Below are 18,228 nucleotides of genomic sequence, written 5' to 3'. Positions count from 1 at the left end.
ACAATATTATTTTTAGTCCTAAAATTTGCACCGAGGTCGCTGGATGGCTAAGCTAAGCGACACAAGTGGCCGACACAAACACCTGGCCCATCTAGGAGTGGCACTGCAGTGTCAGGCAGGATGGCACTTCAAAAAAATAGTCCCCAAACAGCACATGATGCAAAGAAAAAAAGAGGCGCACCAAGGTCGCTGTGTGACTAAGATAAGCGACCCAAGTGGCCGACACAAACACCTGGCCCATCTAGGAGTGGCACTGCAGTGTCAGGCAGGATGGCACTTCAAAAAAATAGTCCCCAAACAGCACATGATGCAAAGAAAAATGAAAGAAAAAAGAGGTGCAAGATGGAATTGTCCTTGGGCCCTCCCACCCACCCTTATGTTGTATAAACAGGACATGCACACTTTAACGAACCCATCATTTCAGCGACAGTGTCTGCCACACGACTGTGACCGAAATGACTGGTTGGTTTGGGCCCCCACCAAAAAAAGAAGCAATCAATCTCTCCTTGCACAAACTGGCTCTACAGAGGCAAGATGTCCACCTCATCATCATCCTCCGATTCCTCACCCCTTTCACTGTGTACATCCCCCTCCTCACAGATTATTAATTCGTCCCCACTGGAATCCACCATCTCAGGTCCCTGTGTACTTTCTGGAGGCAATTGCTGCTGGTGAATGTCTCCACGGAGGAATTGATTATAATTCATTTTGATGAACATCATCTTCTCCACATTTTCTGGAAGTAACCTCGTACGCCGATTGCTGACAAGGTGAGCGGCTGCACTAAATACTCTTTCGGAGTACACACTGGAGGGAGGGCAACTTAGGTAGAATAAAGCCAGTTTGTGCAAGGGCCTCCAAATTGTCTCTTTTTCCTGCCAGTATACGTACGGACTGTCTGACGTGCCTAATTGGATGCGATTACTCAAATAATCCTCCACCATTTTTTCAATGGTGATAGAATCATATGCAGTGACAGTAGACGACGTCAGTAATCGTTGGCAGGTCCTTCAGTCCGGACCAGATGTCAGCACTCGCTCCAGACTGCCCGTCATCACCGCCAACGGGTGGGCTCGGAATTCTTAGCCTTTTCCTCGCACCCCCAGTTGCGGGAGAATGTGAAGGAGGAGATGTTGACGGGTCACGTTCCGCTTGACTTGACAATTTTCTCACCAGCAGGTCTTTGAACCTCTGCAGACTTGTGTCTGCCGGAAAGAGAGATACAACGTAGGTTTTAAATCTAGGATCGAGGACGGTGGACAAAATGTAGTGCTCTGATTTCAACAGATTGACCACCCGTGAATCCTGGTTAAGCGAATTAAGGGCTCCAACCACAAGTCCCACGTATCTAGCGGAATCGCTCTGTTTTAGCTCCTCCTTCAATGTCTCCAGCTTCTTCTGCAAAAGCCTGATGAGGGGAATGACCTGACTCAGGCTGGCAAAGTCTGAACTGACTTCACGTGTGGCAAGTTCAAAGGGTTGCAGAACCTTGCACAACGTTGAAATCATTCTCCACTGAGCTTGAGTCAGGTGCATTCCCCCTCCTTTGCCTATATCGTGGGGAGATGTATAGGCTTGAATGGCCTTTTGCTGCTCCTCCATCCTCTGAAGCATATAGAGGGTTGAATTCCACCTCGTTACCACCTCTTGCTTCAGATGATGGCAGGGCAGGTTCAGGACTGTTTGCTGGTGCTCCAGTCTTCGGCACGCGGTGGCTGAATGCCGAAACTGCGCCCGCAATTCTTCGGGCAACCGACAGCATCTCTTGCACGCCCCTGTCGTTTTTTCAATAATTCTGCACCACCAAATTCAATGTATGTGCAAAATATGGGACGTGCTGGAATTTGCCCAGATGTAATGCACGCACAATATTGGTGGCGTTGTCCGATGTCACAAATCCCCAGGAGAGTCCAATTGGGGTAAGCCATTCTGCGATGATGTTCCTCTGTTTCCGTAAGAGGTTGTCAGCTGTGTGCCTCTTCTGGAAAGCGGTGATACAAAGCGTAGCCTGCCTAGTAACGAGTTGGCGTTTGCGAGATGCTGCTACTGGTGCCGCCACTGCTGTTCTTGCTGCGGGAGGCAATACATCTACCCAGTGGGCTGTCACAGTCATATAGTCCTGAGTCTGCCCTGCTCCACTTGTCCACATGTCCGTGGTTAAGTGGACATTGGGTACAACTGCATTTTTTAGGACACTGGTGACTCTTTTTCTGAGGTCTGTGTACATTTTCGGTATCGCCTGCCTAGAGAAATGGAACCTAGATGGTATTTGGTACCGGGGACACAGTACCTCAATCAAGTCTCTAGTTGCCTCTGAATTAACGGTGGATACCGGAACCACGTTTCTCACCGCCCAGGCTGCCAAGGCCTGAGTTATCCGCTTTGCAGCAGGATGACTGCTGTGATATTTCATCTTCCTCGCAAAGGACTGTTGGACAGTCAATTGCTTACTGGAAGTAGTACAAGTGGTCTTCCGACTTCCCCTCTGGGATGACGATCGACTCCCAGCAGCAACAACAGCAGCACCAGCAGCAGTAGGTGTTACACTCAAGGATGCATCGGAGGAATCCCAGGCAGGAGAGGACTCGTCAGACTTGCCAGTGACATGACCTGCAGGACTATTGGCTTTCCTGTGTAAGGAGGAAATTGACACTGAGGGAGTTGGTGGTGTGGTTTGCAGGAGCTTGGTTACAAGAGGAAGGGATTTACTTGTCAGTGGACTCCTTCCGCTGTCACCCAAAGTTTTTGAACTTGTCACTGACTTCTGATGAATGCGGTCCAGGTGACGTATAAGGGAGGATGTTCCGAGGTGGTTAACGTCCTTACCCCTACTTATTACAGCTTGACAAAGGCAACACACGGCTTGACACCTGTTGTCCGCATTTGTGTTGAAATAATTCCACAACGAAGAGCTGATTTTTTTTGTATTTTGACCAGGCATGTCAATGGCCATATTCGTCCCACGGACAACAGGTGTCTCCCCGGGTGCCTGACTTAAACAAACCACCTCACCATCAGAATCCTCCTTGTCAATTTCCTCCCCAGCACCAGCAACACCCATATCCTCATCCTGGTGTACTTCAACAGTGACATCTTCAATTTGACTATCAGGAACTGGACTGCGGGTGCTCCTTCCAGCACTTGCAGGGGGCGTGCAAATAGTGGAAGGCGCAAGCTCTTCCCGTCCAGTGTTGGGACAGTCAGGCATCGCAATCGACACAATTGGACTCTCCTTGGGGATTTGTGATTTAGAAGAACGCACAGTTCTTTGCTGTGCTTTTGCCAGCTTAAGTCTTTTCATTTTTCTAGCGAGAGGATGAGTGCTTCCATCCTCATGTGAATCTGAACCACTAGCCATGAACATAGGCCAGGGCCTCAGCCGTTCCTTGCCACTCCGTGTCGTAAATGGCATATTGGCAAGTTTACGCTTTCAATTTTGATTTTTGGGTAATTTTACTGAACTTTTGTTTTTTGGATTTTACATGCTCTCTACTATGACATTGGGCATCGGCCTTGGCAGACGACGTTGATGGCATTTCATCATCTCGGCCATGACTAGTGGCAGCAGCTTCAGCACGAGGTGGAAGTGGATCTTGATCTTTCCCTATTTTAACCTCCACATTTTTGTTCTCCATTTTTTAATGTGTGGAATTATATGCCAGTATCAATAGCAATGGCCTACTACTATATATACTGCGCACAACTGAAATGCACCACAGGTATGGATGGATAGTATACTTGACGACACAGAGGTAGGTACAGCAGTGGCCTACTGTACCGTAATGCTATATATTATATACTGGTGGTCAGCAAACTGTGCAAAACTGAAATGCACCACAGGTATGGATGGATAGTATACTTGACGACACAAAGGTAGGTACAGCAGTGGCCTACTGTACCGTACTGCTATATATTATATACTGGTGGTCAGCAGACTGTGCAAAACTGAAATGCACCACAGGTATAAATGGTTAGTATACTTGACGACACAGAGGTAGGTACAGCAGTGGCCTACTGTACCGTAATGCTATATATTATATACTGGTGGTCAGCAAACTGTGTAAAACTGAAATGCACCACAGGTATGGATGGATAGTATACTTGACGACACAGAGGTAGGTACAGCAGTGGCCTTCTGTACCGTACTCCTATATATTATATACTGGTGGTCAGCAAAATGATGCACTGTACTCCTACTATAAACTGTCTACAATGCAGCACAGATATGGAGTGTTTTTCAGGCAGACAACGTATACTGGTGGTCACTGGTCAGCAAAACTCTGCACTGTACTCCTGCTATATAATACAGCTGCTCCCCACAATTAAGCAGTGTGAGCACAGATATATGCAGCACACTGAGCACAGATAAGGAGCGTTTTTTCAGGCAGAGAACGGATAAAACTGGTGGTCACTGATCAGCAAAACTCTGCACTGTACTCCTCCTATATTAATATACAGCTGCTCCCCAGTCCCCACAATTAAGATATAAGCAAGCACAAATATTTGCATCAACAATGTATAAACGGGGAGGAGGCCAGCCACGTCCTCTCCCTAACATTTCCAATGCACGAGTGAAAATGGCGGTGACACGCAGCTGCTTATATAGGGGTATATGCAATAGCGGGCGAATTGGCAAAAAAGGCGAATTCCGGGCCGTTTTCGCCTCCAAAAATCAATTCGCCTATGCAGTGCAGTCATTTTTCGCAAAAAAACGGCCCGTCAAAATTCGCGTTTTCTCAATTCGCCTTTTTCCGAATTCGCCTTTTCTGCAATGGTACAGATGCTGCAATTCGCCTCCAGCATATTCAATTCAAGTTTGGAAATTCGCCTGCAGTGCTTTTAGACAGCAAATTCGCGATTTTCACTCCGCCACACTTTGGAGGGTGAAAACAAATTAAAAAATTTTAAACATGTTTTTTTTGGTTTTTTTTTTTTTAGGAATAGCAGATCTATTTATATTAGAAGGGATTAGGTACTTTTTTTTTGGGGGGGGGAGGCACAAATATTATTTATATATTTTTTAAAATAATATATTTTTTTTTTTTTTTTTTTTTTATTGCTGGAACGTAAAATCAGAAAAAAAAATGGCGTGGGGTCCCCCCTCCAAAGCATAACCAGCCTCGGGCTCATTGAGCTGGTCCTGGTTCTAAAAATGCGGGGAAAAAATTGACAGGGGATCCCCCGTATTTTTAAAACCAGCACCGGGCTCTGCGCCTGATGCTGGTGCCAAAAATACGGGGGACAAAACGAGTAGGGGTCCCCCGTATTTTTAACACCAGCATCGGGCTCCACTAGCTGGACAGATAATGCCACAGCCGGGGGTCACTTTTATGCCGTGCCCTGCGGCCGTGGCATCAAATATCCAACTAGTCACCCCTGGCCGGGGTACCCTGGGGGAGTGGGGACCCCTTCAATCAAGGGGTCCCCCCCCCAGCCACCCAAGGGCCAGGGGTGAAGCCCGAGGCTGTCCCCCCCCATCCAATGGGCTGCGGATGGGGGGGCTGATAGCCTTTGTGTTCAAAAAAAAAGATATTGTTTTTTCCATTAGTACTACAAGTCCCAGCAAGCCTCCCCTGCAAGCTGGTACTTGGAGAACCACAAGTACCAGCATGCGGGAGAAAAACGGGCCCGCTGGTACCTGTAGTTCTAATGGAAAAAAAATACCCAAATAAAAACAGGACACAGACACCGTCGACAGTAAAACTTTATTACACACTGCCGACACACACATACTTACCTATGTTCACACGCCGACATCGGTCCTCTTCTCCATGTAGAATCCACGGATACCTGAAAATAAAAGATCAATATACTCACCTCAACAGGCTCCAGAGATAAATCCACGGACTTGGCAAAAAAAGAAAACGAACAACCGGACCTGCGGACCGAAAGGGGTCCCATGCTGACACATGGGACCCCTCTCCCCGAATGCCGGGACATCACGTGACTCCTGTCACTGATGTCCCTTCAGCCAATCAGGAAGCGCTACTGCCACGCTCACCTGATTGGCTGGACGCCGTCTGTACTCTGACAGCGCCTCGCAAAGCCGCTCCATTACTTTCAATGGTGGGAACTTAGCGGCTAGCGGTGGGGTCACCCGCCGGTCACCGCTGACCGGCGGGTGACCTCACCGCTAGCCGCTAAGTTCCCACCATTGAATATAATGGAGGGAGCTGTGCGATGCGCTGTCACAGCGATCAGCCAATCAGGTGAGCGCAACGAAGTTGCGCTTCCTGATTGGCTTAGAGACCTGTCAGTGACAGCTGTCACTGACAGATCTTAATCGTGGAAAGGTGTCCCATGTGTCAACATGGGACCCCTTTCAGTCCGTTTTTGGTGCGGGTAAATGCGCTTTCTTTTTTTGCCAAGTACGTGGATTTATCTCTGGACCCTGAGGTGAGTATATTGAACTTTGCTTTTCAGGTATCCGTGGATTCTACATGGAGAAGAGGACCGATGTCGGCGTGTGAACATAGGTAAGTATGTGTGTGTCGGTAGTGTGAAATAAAGTTTTACTGTCGACGGTGTCTGTGTACTGTTTTTATTTGGGTATTTTTTTTCCAGTAGTACTACAGGTACCAGCGGGCCCGTTTTTCTCCCGCATGCTGGTACTTGTGGTTCTCCAAGTACCAGCTTGCGGGAGAGGCTTGCTGGGACTTGTAGTACTAATGGAAAAAACAATATCTTTTTTTTTGAACACAAAGGCTATCAGCCCCCCCATCCGCAGCCCATTGGATGGGGGGGGACAGCCTCGGGCTTCACCCCTGGCCCTTGGGTGGCTGGGGGGGGGACCCCTTGATTGAAGGGGTCCCCACTCCCCCAGGGTACCCCGGCCAGGGGTGACTAGTTGGATATTTGATGCCACGGCCGCAGGGCAAGGCATAAAAGTGACCCCCGGCTGTGGCATTATCTGTCCAGCTAGTGGAGCCCGATGCTGGTGTTAAAAATACGGGGGACCCCTACTCGTTTTGTCCCCCGTATTTTTGGCACCAGCATCAGGCGCAGAGCCCGGTGCTGGTTTTAAAAATACGGGGGATCCCCTGTCAATTTTTTCCCCGCATTTTTAGAACCAGGACCAGCTCAATGAGCCCGAGGCTGGTTATGCTTTGGAGGGGGGACCCCACGCCATTTTTTTCCCTGATTTTACCGTTCCAGCAATAAAAAAATTATTTTAAAAAATATAAATTATATTTGTGCCTCCCCCCCCCCAAAAAAAAAGTACCTAATCCCTTCTATTATAAATAGATCTGCTATTCCCAAAAAAAAAAACACCAATAAAAACATGTTTAAAATTTGTCCCGGCCTTTGGGAGAAAGGGGTATGATGTGAAAACATTGGACCCCTTTCATTAGTCCGCTGGATCGGTGTGCGTTTTTTTGTTTTGCCAAGTACGTGGATTATCTCTCTGGACCTGGATGTACCTCTGGACGCTGGAAGGTGAGTATGATTTTTTTGACAGGTACCTTCGGTTCGTCGGAGATCGTTGCAGTCGGCGTGTCAACACAGGTGAGATGGATTGCCCAGAACTCCCTTTGTCCAAAATCACCCTGGCATGTCCAAAATGCATCCCTCCGGCACTTGCGTCACTACACATCCAAACATTCCATGAAACAGCAATGCTGGTCAGGGAATGTTTGGATGTGTAGTGATGCAAGTGCAGGAGGGTTGCATTTGGGCCGCTGCAACCCACTTGTGTTGTGTGGACTGTATGTACCTCTTCTTTCCATTCCCAGGGTGACACTATTACCCACATCTGGTAGCTCATACTGTTCTCTTCCACAGGTCCTGCGTTGTATCTTCCCAAGTGGCGTGGATGTGAGGAGACACGACATTTCACCCGATGTTCCATGGGCGACCTACTGGTGATGTGGACCTGACCCTCCGCCATGTAGCAGACAACCACCTCAGGTGAGATGCAATTGACCAACAAAACTCACTTGTCCTAAATCACCCTGGCATGTCCAAAGTGCAGCCCTACGGCACTTGCGTCACTACACATCCAAACATTCCCTGAAACAGCAATGCTGGATCAGGGAATGTTTGGATGTGTAGTTATGCAAGTGCAGGAGGTTTGCATTTGGGCTGCTGCAACCCGCTTGTGTTGTGTGGACTGTTGTATGTACCTCCTTTTTCAGCCCCAGAGTGACACTATCACCCATACCTGAAAGCTTAAACGGTTCTCTTCCACAGGTACTGCGGTGTATCTTCCCAAGTGGCGTGGATGTGAGGAGACACGACATTTCACCCGATGTTCCATGGGCGACCTACTGGTGATGTGGACCTGACCCTCCGCCATGTAGCAGACAACCACCTCAGGTGAGATGCAATTGACCAACAAAACTCACTTGTCCTAAATCACCCTGGCATGTCCAAAGTGCAGCCCTACGGCACTTGCGTCACTACACATCCAAACATTCCCTGAAACAGCAATGCTGGATCAGGGAATGTTTGGATGTGTAGTTATGCAAGTGCAGGAGGTTTGCATTTGGGCTGCTGCAACCCGCTTGTGTTGTGTGGACTGTTGTATGTACCTCCTTTTTCAGCCCCAGAGTGACACTATCACCCATACCTGAAAGCTTAAACGGTTCTCTTCCACAGGTACTGCGGTGTATCTTCCCAAGTGGCGTGGATGTGAGGAGACACGACATTTCACCCGATGTTCCATGGGCGACCTACTGGTGATGTGGACCTGACCCTCCGCCATGTAGCAGACAACCACCTCAGGTGAGATGCAATTGACCAACAAAACTCACTTGTCCTAAATCACCCTGGCATGTCCAAAGTGCAGCCCTACGGCACTTGCGTCACTACATATCCAAACATTCCCTGAAACAGCAATGCTGGATCAGGGAATGTTTGGATGTGTAGTGATGCAAGTGCAGGAGGGTTGCATTTGGGCCGCTGCAACCCGCTTGTGTTGTGTGGTCTGTATTTACCTCTTCTTTCCTGTCCCAGGGTGACACTATTACCCACATCTGGTAGCTCATACTGTTCTCTTCCACAGATCTTCCGGTGTATCCTTCCTAAGTGGTGTGGACGTGAAGAGACAGATCCCCTGATGTTCCCTGGGCAATCTTACATACAATTCAACTGCATTACAAATTTTAATAAAAACCACAGGAAACTTCTATTTTTAAAAGTTTATTGAAGATAAAAAATTTAATAAAGTTTGAAAGTTAATTAAAAAAAAAAAAAAATAGTTTGTTCTTCTTTACATTCTTTTCTTGTGTATATAGATATCTGTGGGGAAAAGAGGAAAAAAAAAGTATATTAAAGTAAAAACACACTTGTTCATTTTTTCCAATGAAAATTTGTGGAACACAGCCCAGCATGAGACATTGCTGGGCGGTGTTGTTCTACAAAGGCATGCGGTTCAAAGTGAAAGTGTCGTCAGTGGTCAGCACTTTGACATGCTAACATTTGTGGAACAACACAGCCCAGCATGAGACATTGCTGGGCGGTGTTGTTCTACAAAGGCATGCGATTCAAAGTGAAAGAGTGTCGTCAGTGGTCAGCACTTTGACAGGCTAACATTTGTGGAACAACACAGCCCAGCATGAGCCATTGCTGGGCGGTGTTGTTCTACAAAGGCATGCGGTTCAAAGTTTCTTGAATTAAATTTGGTTCTACTCACCTTGGTACGCTCAACACAATCTTATTCCGTCCACTTCATTTTTCCTCACAAATCCTATGAATAAGTCAAAAACACAGACTAGTGAATAGTAAATTCACACAATGAAAGTCTACAGTACATCATTACAAAAAGGATTTTTTGAAGAAAAAGGGGGTATCAGAATAGCTCTTTGGCCCATCATACATGTAGCCGCAAGGAGCTTTCATCCGTTACCACACGCGCCCGCATACATGCCCGCGCATGTATGCCTACACAAAGCTCCTTGGTAGTACCCGGTCACGGGTGGGGAAGCCCAACAAAGAAAAAACAATAGTAAGAAAAACAACAAACTAATGGGAGGGGAAGACAGGGATACATGAAAAACATTTAAAATAAAATAAAATAATACGACCGGGTTTATGGTGGAAGTCTGTCCGGATCCTCTTCTTCCCCCTGATAGGGCGTGGATGTCCTGGGAGGCTGGGGAGTATGTCGACTGGCCCTCGGTGCCCATGCTGCTGAAGAATGTGCGGCTGGTGGTGGAGGCATCTGGGGGGTGGGGTACATCCCTGTATATCCCTGGTACATCTGTGACTGACTGTACTGGGATGGGACTTGAGGAAGGGTACGATGCGTCCTTGTGGCTTGAGACGGCGGATATGGTGGATCACCAGCGTGTTGATGAGCTGGTTCTGGGAGCTTATCATAGATCATCTGCAGTGTGGTTGCGATGAGCTGTTGGCTGGAAGCGGAGTGTCGATGACTATCCGACATGTTCTTATTGCTTTCTGCCAAACATGTGGTTTTTTCCACAAGCTTGACCAAGGAATCGGACATGATGTTAAGTATGTTCCTATTCTCCCTACGATCTTCAATTATGATCTGTAGTATTGTGGCCGTGCTGTCGGAAATAGTCTTCTGCAGTTCATGCAGATTGTTGGACATTTTCTCCATTGTCCTCTCAATGTTGTCCAGTCTGCTTCCCACAACATTTGTGTATGTATCCTGGCGTGTCCCAATCTCTGATGCCAGGGTGTGAACCCTCTGAACAGTTGAGGGATTCTGCCCTTCCTGGATGTCTGCCACCACATTCATTTGGGCAGCTGAAAAGAAAATTAGACAATATTATCCAAATTCAACAAACATTTTTTGGAAGGTTCACAATTCAATTTACTCACGCAGGGATGTAGTAACTGGAGCCTCCTGCACTTCCACCTCGTCATCCTCTGACGACTCCTGTAGGAGATCCGGCCTGAAGTACGAACCAACCCCCGAAGCTAGTCCGCTGCTGGTTCGTGGCACCACTGTTTGCAAAATAAATTTTGGAAAAGTTGATAAACTTTACACAACTACTGCCCCCCCCCCCCACACACACAAAAAAACAAACAAACCTTCTCCATCCTGTGATGCCGCTGCTCCAGGAGCTCCACTTGTCCTCGTTTCGGAAGACTTTTCAAGGGTCTGGCTGGATACATCTGCACGGCTGTCCTCAAACCCAAGAAAAGTTTCGTCAGTTAACCCTGTAGACTCAAACAGATCGAGTGATGGGTCCACAAGGGTTGTGTCTTGAGGCTCTTCAGTCACAGTCCCAGAGCTCCTGGAGAGACGACGATCTGGTGATGGCCTGCGCGCAGGAGCTGTAGTTTGGCGCCCATCTTGTGGTGTGGTCGCCGACGGTGTCTGGTGCACAGGTGATAGTCTGTGCACTGATGTCGTCTGGTGCACAGGTGACCAACTGCGCGATGACGAACTGTGGCGCACAGGTGACGATCTGTGTGCTCGCGATGCTTGCGGCGCAGTTGATGGTCCGCGCGCTGCTGCCGATGCCTGCTGCACAGGTAACGGTCCGTGCGCTGGCGATGTCCTGTGCGCAGGTGATGTCCTCTGGGCAGGTCTGTCTGAAAAAAAAAAAAAAACACATTAGCACATACAAAAATTTTAAAGGGAACTACAGCTCATGTGAATGTATTCTTACCATCAGACCTCCTTTTGGACGGCTGGTCTCCCGCCTTCCTCCGTCTTCTGGGCGGTTCTTCCTCCTCGAGAAAGCCAGCAGGACGGCTGGAGTCCACACCTCCGCGAACTCCTTCGACCATGACAGGGTTCAAGCGCCTTCTAATAACGTTCTCCCAGGGTAGCCACTTCAAATTGAGAGCCGGGCCACCTCCCGTAGCTGTCTCATGTCGGCGCTGAATCCCCATCTTCTTCTTGGTCTGTCTGCGGCAATCACTGTACCGCTTCAAGCAATTTTGGGTGCTCCGACGGTTTCCAGAAATTGCAGTTACTTGACTGGCGATGGATTCCCAGATGTTCCGCTTTACCTTAAATGCTGTTTTCTGTGCCCTTGATCCATACAAAACGTCGTAGGACCTGTCGACGCAATCCACTAGGACACAGTTTTCCGCCTCAGTGTATCTGGGTCCACGCGGCTTTTTCTGTCCTGCTTCTTCACCAGAGGCTTCCTCCTCCGACTGCTCCTCTGGCTGGCTTCTTGCCTTTAGGGATTAAAAAAAAATAAAAATACATTTTATTAAGATCGGTATGTACCTGTGAGTGTCAGTATCCCTGGCATTGCGCACCTATTACAGTAGGTGTGCATGGCATTGCACAAACTACAGTGGGTAAAGTTTGATGCTATTTGTGTCTGCAGGTGTGGTTAAGTACCTTTTTACTAGGCTTTTTCTTGGACTTCTCATGGGCCCTTGACGACCGCGGCTGGTCACTAGATGCCTGGTCGGTCGCATCCGCCTCCTGGGTTGGCTCCCACTCCTCATTGCTTTGCAGGGATATATCCGAGGGGGTGGGGGAAGGGGCGGATCGGGTTTGTTTGTCCCTTGACATCTCTGTTATAAAAAAAAAAAACCACACATGTATAAATGGCTGACCCTCACAAAATGGCTGCCCCTTACAAAATGGCTGCCCCTTACAAAATGTCGACCAGGCTGTCGACTCAACTTGCTCCAAATCACCCCAAAATGGCCAGAAAGCATCCCTGCACACTCAGGAGGCACCCCACAGCAAAATTAGGCGGGAAAACACATGTTTGAAAAACAATCAGCCACACATGTCAACCTGGCTGTCGACTCAACTTGCTCCAAATCACCCCAAAATGGCCAGAAAGCATCCCTGCACACTCAGGAGTCACCCCACAGCAAAATTAGGCGGGAAAACACATGTTTGAAAAACAATCAGCAGCACATGTCAACCTGGCTGTCGACTCAACTTGCTCCAAATCACCCCAAATTGGCCAGAAAGCATCCCAGCACACTCAGGAGGCACCCCACAGCAAAATTAGGCGGGAAAACACATGTTTGAAAAACAATCAGCAGCACATGTCAACCTGGCTGTCGACTCAACTTGCTCCAAATCACCCCAAATTGGCCAGAAAGCATCCCAGCACACTCAGGAGGCACCCCACAGCAAAATTAGGCGGGAAAACACATGTTTGAAAAACAATCAGCAGCACATGTCAACCTGGCTGTCGACTCAACTTGCTCCAAATCACCCCAAATTGGCCAGAAAACATCCCAGCACACTCAGGAGGCACCCCACAGCAAAATTAGGCGGGAAAACACATGTTTGAAAAACAATCAGCAGCACATGTCAACCTGGCTGTCGACTCAACTTGCTCCAAATCACCCCAAATTGGCCAGAAAGCATCCCAGCACACTCAGGAGGCACCCCACAGCAAAATTAGGCGGGAAAACACATGTTTGAAAAACAATCAGCAGCACATGTCAACCTGGCTGTCGACTCAACTTGCTCCAAATCACCCCAAATTGGCCAGAAAGCATCCCAGCACACTCAGGAGGCACCCCACAGCAAAATTAGGCGGGAAAACACATGTTTGAAAAACAGTCAGCAGCACATGTCGACCAGGCTGTCGACTAAACTTGCTCCAAATCACCCCAAAATGGTCAGAAAGCATTCCTGCACACTCAGGAGTCACCCCACAGCAAAATTAGGCGGAAAAACACATGTTTGCAAAACAGTCAGCAGCACATGTCGACCAGGCTGTCGACTAAACTTGCTCCAAAACACCCCAAAATGACCAGAAAGCATCCCTGCACACTCAGGAGGTACACCAATGCTAATAGAAGACCCAAAAAAGTCAATAAAAAAAAAAAAAAAAAACGTGAAAAACTACCCCAAAACACAAGTCTCCCTAAAAATGCAGCAACACAAGCAAGGGGCTATACACATACCTGCACACATGCACACATACACAAACACCCCATGTACACCTCATGGCAACCCCCACTACACAAACACATACATGCAACACCAGACACACATGTGGTACTTACCTACAAATGTAGTAAAAGCTCCTAAAATGGCTCTGCTCCGGGGTAACAGGAATCCTCCTGACTGTCCAGGAATAAAGCCTGCTGGGGTGTCCAAAGATATCCACAGCAAACAACCAAATTGTTAGCTCTGCTCCTCCTCACACCTCTCTGCAGGTTCACAAAATGGCTGCAGAGCACATGCAGCAAACAAGCCCTAATAAAGGGCTGCTTTGGGCAGGAAGGCGAATTCATTACGCCCACTACTCGCCGATTGGCCTGGATCCGCCTGCGGGAGGGGCGAATCGTTTTTTCATTGAATATAGTGAATCCAGGGTCCCGGCGACAGGGCTGTGGCTGGCGATAGCGGGCGAATCGCACAGAGGCGGATCTAATGCCGCGATTCGCCCGCTATTGCATATACCCCATAGAATCCGAATCTCGCGAGAATCCGACAGCGGGATGATGATGTTCGGGCGCACTCGGGTTAACCGAGCCATACGGGAGAATCCGAGTATGCCTCGGACCCGTGTAAAATGGGTGAAGTTTGGGGGGGGTTCGATTTCCGAGGAACCGAACCCGCTCATCACTACTGAGGAGGCGTGTCCAAGCCGATGGGGGCGTGCCCAACACCTACGAAGGTGCAGAGCTTCCCCCAAGCGCTCCCTTTCACATGAATAGGCTGTTTTAGCACTGTGCCACTAAAGGCGCTGGGCGTATTCTTCCCTTTAATAATCGAGCAGGGCGCTAAAACAGCGTAATGTGAACACACACACACATATGTATTTATATATATATATATATATATACATACAGTATATATATATATATATATATATATATACACTGCTCAAAAAAATAAAGGGAACACTTAAACAACACAATGTAACTCCAAGTCAATCACACTTCTGTGAAATCAAACTGTCCACTTAGGAAGCAACACTGATTGACAATCAATTTCACATGCTGTTGTGCAATTGGAATAGACAACAGGTGGAAATTATAGGCAATTAGCAAGACACCCCCAATAAAGGAGTTGTTCTGCAGGTGGTGACCACAGACCACTTCTCAGCTCTTATGCTTTCTGGCTGATGTTTTGGTCACTTTTGAAAACTGGCGGTGCTTTCACTCTAGTGGTAGCATGAGACGGAGTCTACAACCCACACAAGTGGCTCAGGTAGTACAGCTCATCCAGGGTGGCACATCAATGCGAGCTGTGGCAAGAAGGTTTGCGGTGTCTGTCAGCGTAGTGTCCAGAGCATGGAGGCGCTAAAAGGAGACAGGCCAGTACATCAGGATACGTGGAAGAGGCCGTAGGAGGGCAACAACCCAGCAGCAGGACCGCTACCTCGGCCTTTGTGCAAGGAGGAACAGGAGGATCACTGCCAGAGCCCTGCAAAATGACCTCCAGCAAGCCACAAATGTGAATGTGTCTACTCAAACGATCAGAAACAGACTCCATGAGGGTGGTATGAGGGCCCGACGTCCACAGGTGGGGGTTGTACTTACAGCCCAACACCGTGCAGGACGTTTGACATTTGCCAGAGAACACCAAGATTGGCAAATTTGCCACTGGCGCCCTGTGCTCTTCACAGATGAAAGCTGGATCTCACTGAGCACATGTGACAGACGTGACAGAGTCTGGAGACGCCTAGGAGAACGTTCTGCTGCCTGCAACATCCTCCAGCATGAGCGGTTTGGCAGTGGGTCAGTAATGGTGTGGGGTGGCATTTCTTTGGGGGGCAGCACAGCCCTCCATGTGCTCGCCAGAGGTAGCCTGACTGCCATTAGGTACCGAGATGAGATCCTCAGACCCCTTGTGAGACCATATGCTGGTGCGGTTGGCCCTGGGTTCCTCCTAATGCAAGACAATGCTAGACCTCATGTGGCTGGAGTGTGTCAGCAGTTCCTGCAAGACGAAGGCATTGATGCTATGGACTGGCCCGCCCGTTCCCCAGACCTGAATCCAATTGAGCACATCTGGGACATCATGTCTCGCTCAATCCACCACAGACTGTCCAGGAGTTGGCGGATGCTTTAGTCCAGGTCTGGGAGGAGATCCCTCAGGAGACCATCCGCCACCTCATCAGGAGCATGCCCAGGTGTTGTAGGGAGGTCATACAGGCACGTGGAGGCCACACACACTACTGAGACTCATTTTGACTTTTTTAAGGACATTACATCAAAGTTGGATCAGCCTGTAGTGTGTTTTTCCACTTTAATTTTGAGTGTGACTCCCAATCCAGACCTCCCATGGGTTAATAAATTTGATTTCCATTGATAATTTTTGTGTGATTTTGTTGTCAGCACATTCAACTATGTAAAGAACAAAGTATTTAAGAAGAATATTTAATTCATTCAGATCTAGGATGTGTTATTTTAGTGTTCCCTTTATTTTTTTGAGCAGTGTGTATATATATATATATATATATATATATACATACAGGTTGAGTATCCCTTATCCAAATTGCTTGGGACCAGAGGTATTTTGGATATCGGATTTTTCCGTATATTGGAATAATTGCATACCATAATGAGATATCATGGTGATGGGACCTAAATCTAAGCACAGAAGGCATTTATGTTTCATATACACCTTGTACACACAGCCTGAAGGAAATTTTAGCCAATATTTTTTATAACTTTATGCATTAAACAAAGTGTGTGTACATTCACACATTTCATTTATGTTTCATATACACCTTATACATACAGCCTGAAGGTTATTTAATACAATATTTTTAATAACTTTGTGTATTAAACAAAGTTTGTGTACATTGAGCCATCAAAAAACAAAGGTTTCACTATCTCACTCTCACTCAAAAAAGTCCGTATTTCGGAATATTCCGTATTTCGGAATATTTGGATATGGGATACTCAACCTGTATATATGTGACCTACAGAAGAAAGAAACTGAGGTATGATCTCGATGTGACATCAGGAAGAGGAGCAATAAAGGAAAAATCAAAAGTTTGACACTCGGCGTGCAGTGTGCAGTCTCCCCAAGTCCAAAATGACTAGGAAGGTCATTCCGAGTTGATCGCTCGTTAGCAGTTTTTAGCAGCCATGCAAACGCTATTCCGCTGCCCACTGGGAGTGTATTTTAGCTTAGCAGAAGTGCGAACGGTTGTATCGCAGAGCAGCTACAAAGAAATGTTGTGTAGTTTCAGAGTAGCTCAAAACCTACTCAGCGCTTGCGATCACTTCAGACTATTCAGTTCCGGATTTGACGTCACAAACCCGCCCAGTGTTCGCCCAGCCACGCCTGCGTTTTTCTTGGCACACCTGCGTTTTTCCGCACACTCCCTGAAACTGGTCAGTTGCCACCCAGAAACGCCCACTTCATGTCAATCACCCTGCTGCAACCAGTGCGACTGAAATGCATCGCTAGGCCCTGTGCAAAACGACATCGTTCGTTGTGCCCGTATGTCGCGCGTGCGCAATGCGCCGCATATGCTTGCGCCGAACTGCCATTTTTTAGCCTGATCGCTGCGCTGCAAACAAATGCAGCTAGCGATCAGCTCTGAAAGACCCCAATATGTATATGGCGGGCATAATTATATTTAATGCACACCTGATGAGCCCTGTGCAAGAAAAAGCATCGGCGCCAGCACCCCCCCCCCCCCCACCCCACACACCTCACCCCCCCAAAAAAAAAAACTTCCCCGGTCGGCCTGGCCATTAATACCTCCCCCAGCTGCGTTTTTTTTATTTTTCTATTCTTTCCTGTACGATAGCATCTATTATCAATTTCTAGCGCTACAGCTGTGACAGGAGAGTCTGCTAGCAAAAAAAAAACATAATATGTGTAGGTGCCGGATGCATATAGAGGAGGGAATCACTCCATATCAAATCCAACAACGATAGTTTAAGTTACTAAAAACAGTGACCCTACGATCTCATACCTCCCAACATGACCCTCTCCACAAGGGACACAATGCTCTGCTCCTGGACTTTTCTCTTAATCTGTGATTGCCGGCACCTGTTTTGAACAGGTTACTGGCTAAGAAAGGTGTTTCAGCACAGGTAATGGCAATCATACATTAAGAGGAAGTCCAGGAGCAGAGCATCCGGTTGATGCTAGATTCAAGTGGCCTAAGGGACCTTATACGCATAGTTGCCAATTCAGCTTATAACAAGCGGAATTGGGCTTGTTTTTTCTTCTGGTTGCTTATTTTTTTGGGTGGTTGCTTGTTGCTTGTTTTTGGGCTTATAATTTTTTTTGCTGCTTGTTTTTGGGCTTCTTTTGTTTTTAGGTATCACTGACACCGCCTTTCAGAGATAATTAGTCATTCATCCATATAACACAGATCCTCACACAGACATACTGTA

General features: G+C 47.6%; 1 protein-coding gene and 1 long non-coding RNA gene across 2 annotated transcripts; one reads left to right on the top strand and one right to left on the bottom strand.

Moving 5' to 3' along the window:
* Positions 1–6,197: 6,197 nt before the first annotated feature.
* LOC134910738 (uncharacterized) lies at positions 6,198–9,090 on the top strand. The gene is made up of 5 exons (XR_010176280.1): positions 6,198–6,396; positions 7,783–7,908; positions 8,191–8,316; positions 8,599–8,724; positions 9,005–9,090. It is a non-coding gene; the product is annotated as an uncharacterized LOC134910738 (long non-coding RNA).
* A 35-nt stretch (positions 9,091–9,125) lies between these two features.
* On the bottom strand, positions 9,126–14,048 carry LOC134910732 (serine/arginine repetitive matrix protein 1-like). Its single transcript, XM_063919083.1, has 7 exons — positions 13,921–14,048; positions 12,278–12,456; positions 11,589–12,108; positions 11,005–11,511; positions 10,792–10,917; positions 9,635–10,716; positions 9,126–9,240 (listed from the first exon to the last, which is right to left on the bottom strand). Exons 2-6 carry the CDS (start codon positions 12,452–12,454, stop codon positions 10,031–10,033), a joined length of 2,016 nt encoding a protein of 671 aa, XP_063775153.1. The 5' UTR covers positions 12,455–12,456; positions 13,921–14,048; the 3' UTR covers positions 9,126–9,240; positions 9,635–10,030.
* Positions 14,049–18,228: the final 4,180 nt, after the last annotated feature.

The sequence above is a fragment of the Pseudophryne corroboree genome, chromosome 1 (genome assembly GCF_028390025.1).
Source record: "Pseudophryne corroboree isolate aPseCor3 chromosome 1, aPseCor3.hap2, whole genome shotgun sequence".
Taxonomy (NCBI): Eukaryota; Metazoa; Chordata; class Amphibia; order Anura; family Myobatrachidae; genus Pseudophryne; species Pseudophryne corroboree.
Note: the sequence above shows the minus strand (reverse complement) of the source record. Positions and strands in the feature narration are given on the sequence as shown.

What these genes read in the sequence shown, in the direction of transcription:
- LOC134910732 (XM_063919083.1), bottom strand. Translation starts at nt 12,454, where the DNA reads ATGTCAAGGGACAAACAAACCCGATCCGCCCCTTCCCCCACCCCCTCG. An exon ending in AGAAAAAGCCTAGTAAAAAG is followed by an intron (nt 12,109 to 12,277) that starts GTACTTAACCAC and finishes TAATCCCTAAAG; the next exon opens with GCAAGAAGCCAGCCAGAGGA. An exon ending in GGCATCACAGGATGGAGAAG is followed by an intron (nt 10,918 to 11,004) that starts GTTTGTTTGTTT and finishes TTTTGCAAACAG; the next exon opens with TGGTGCCACGAACCAGCAGC.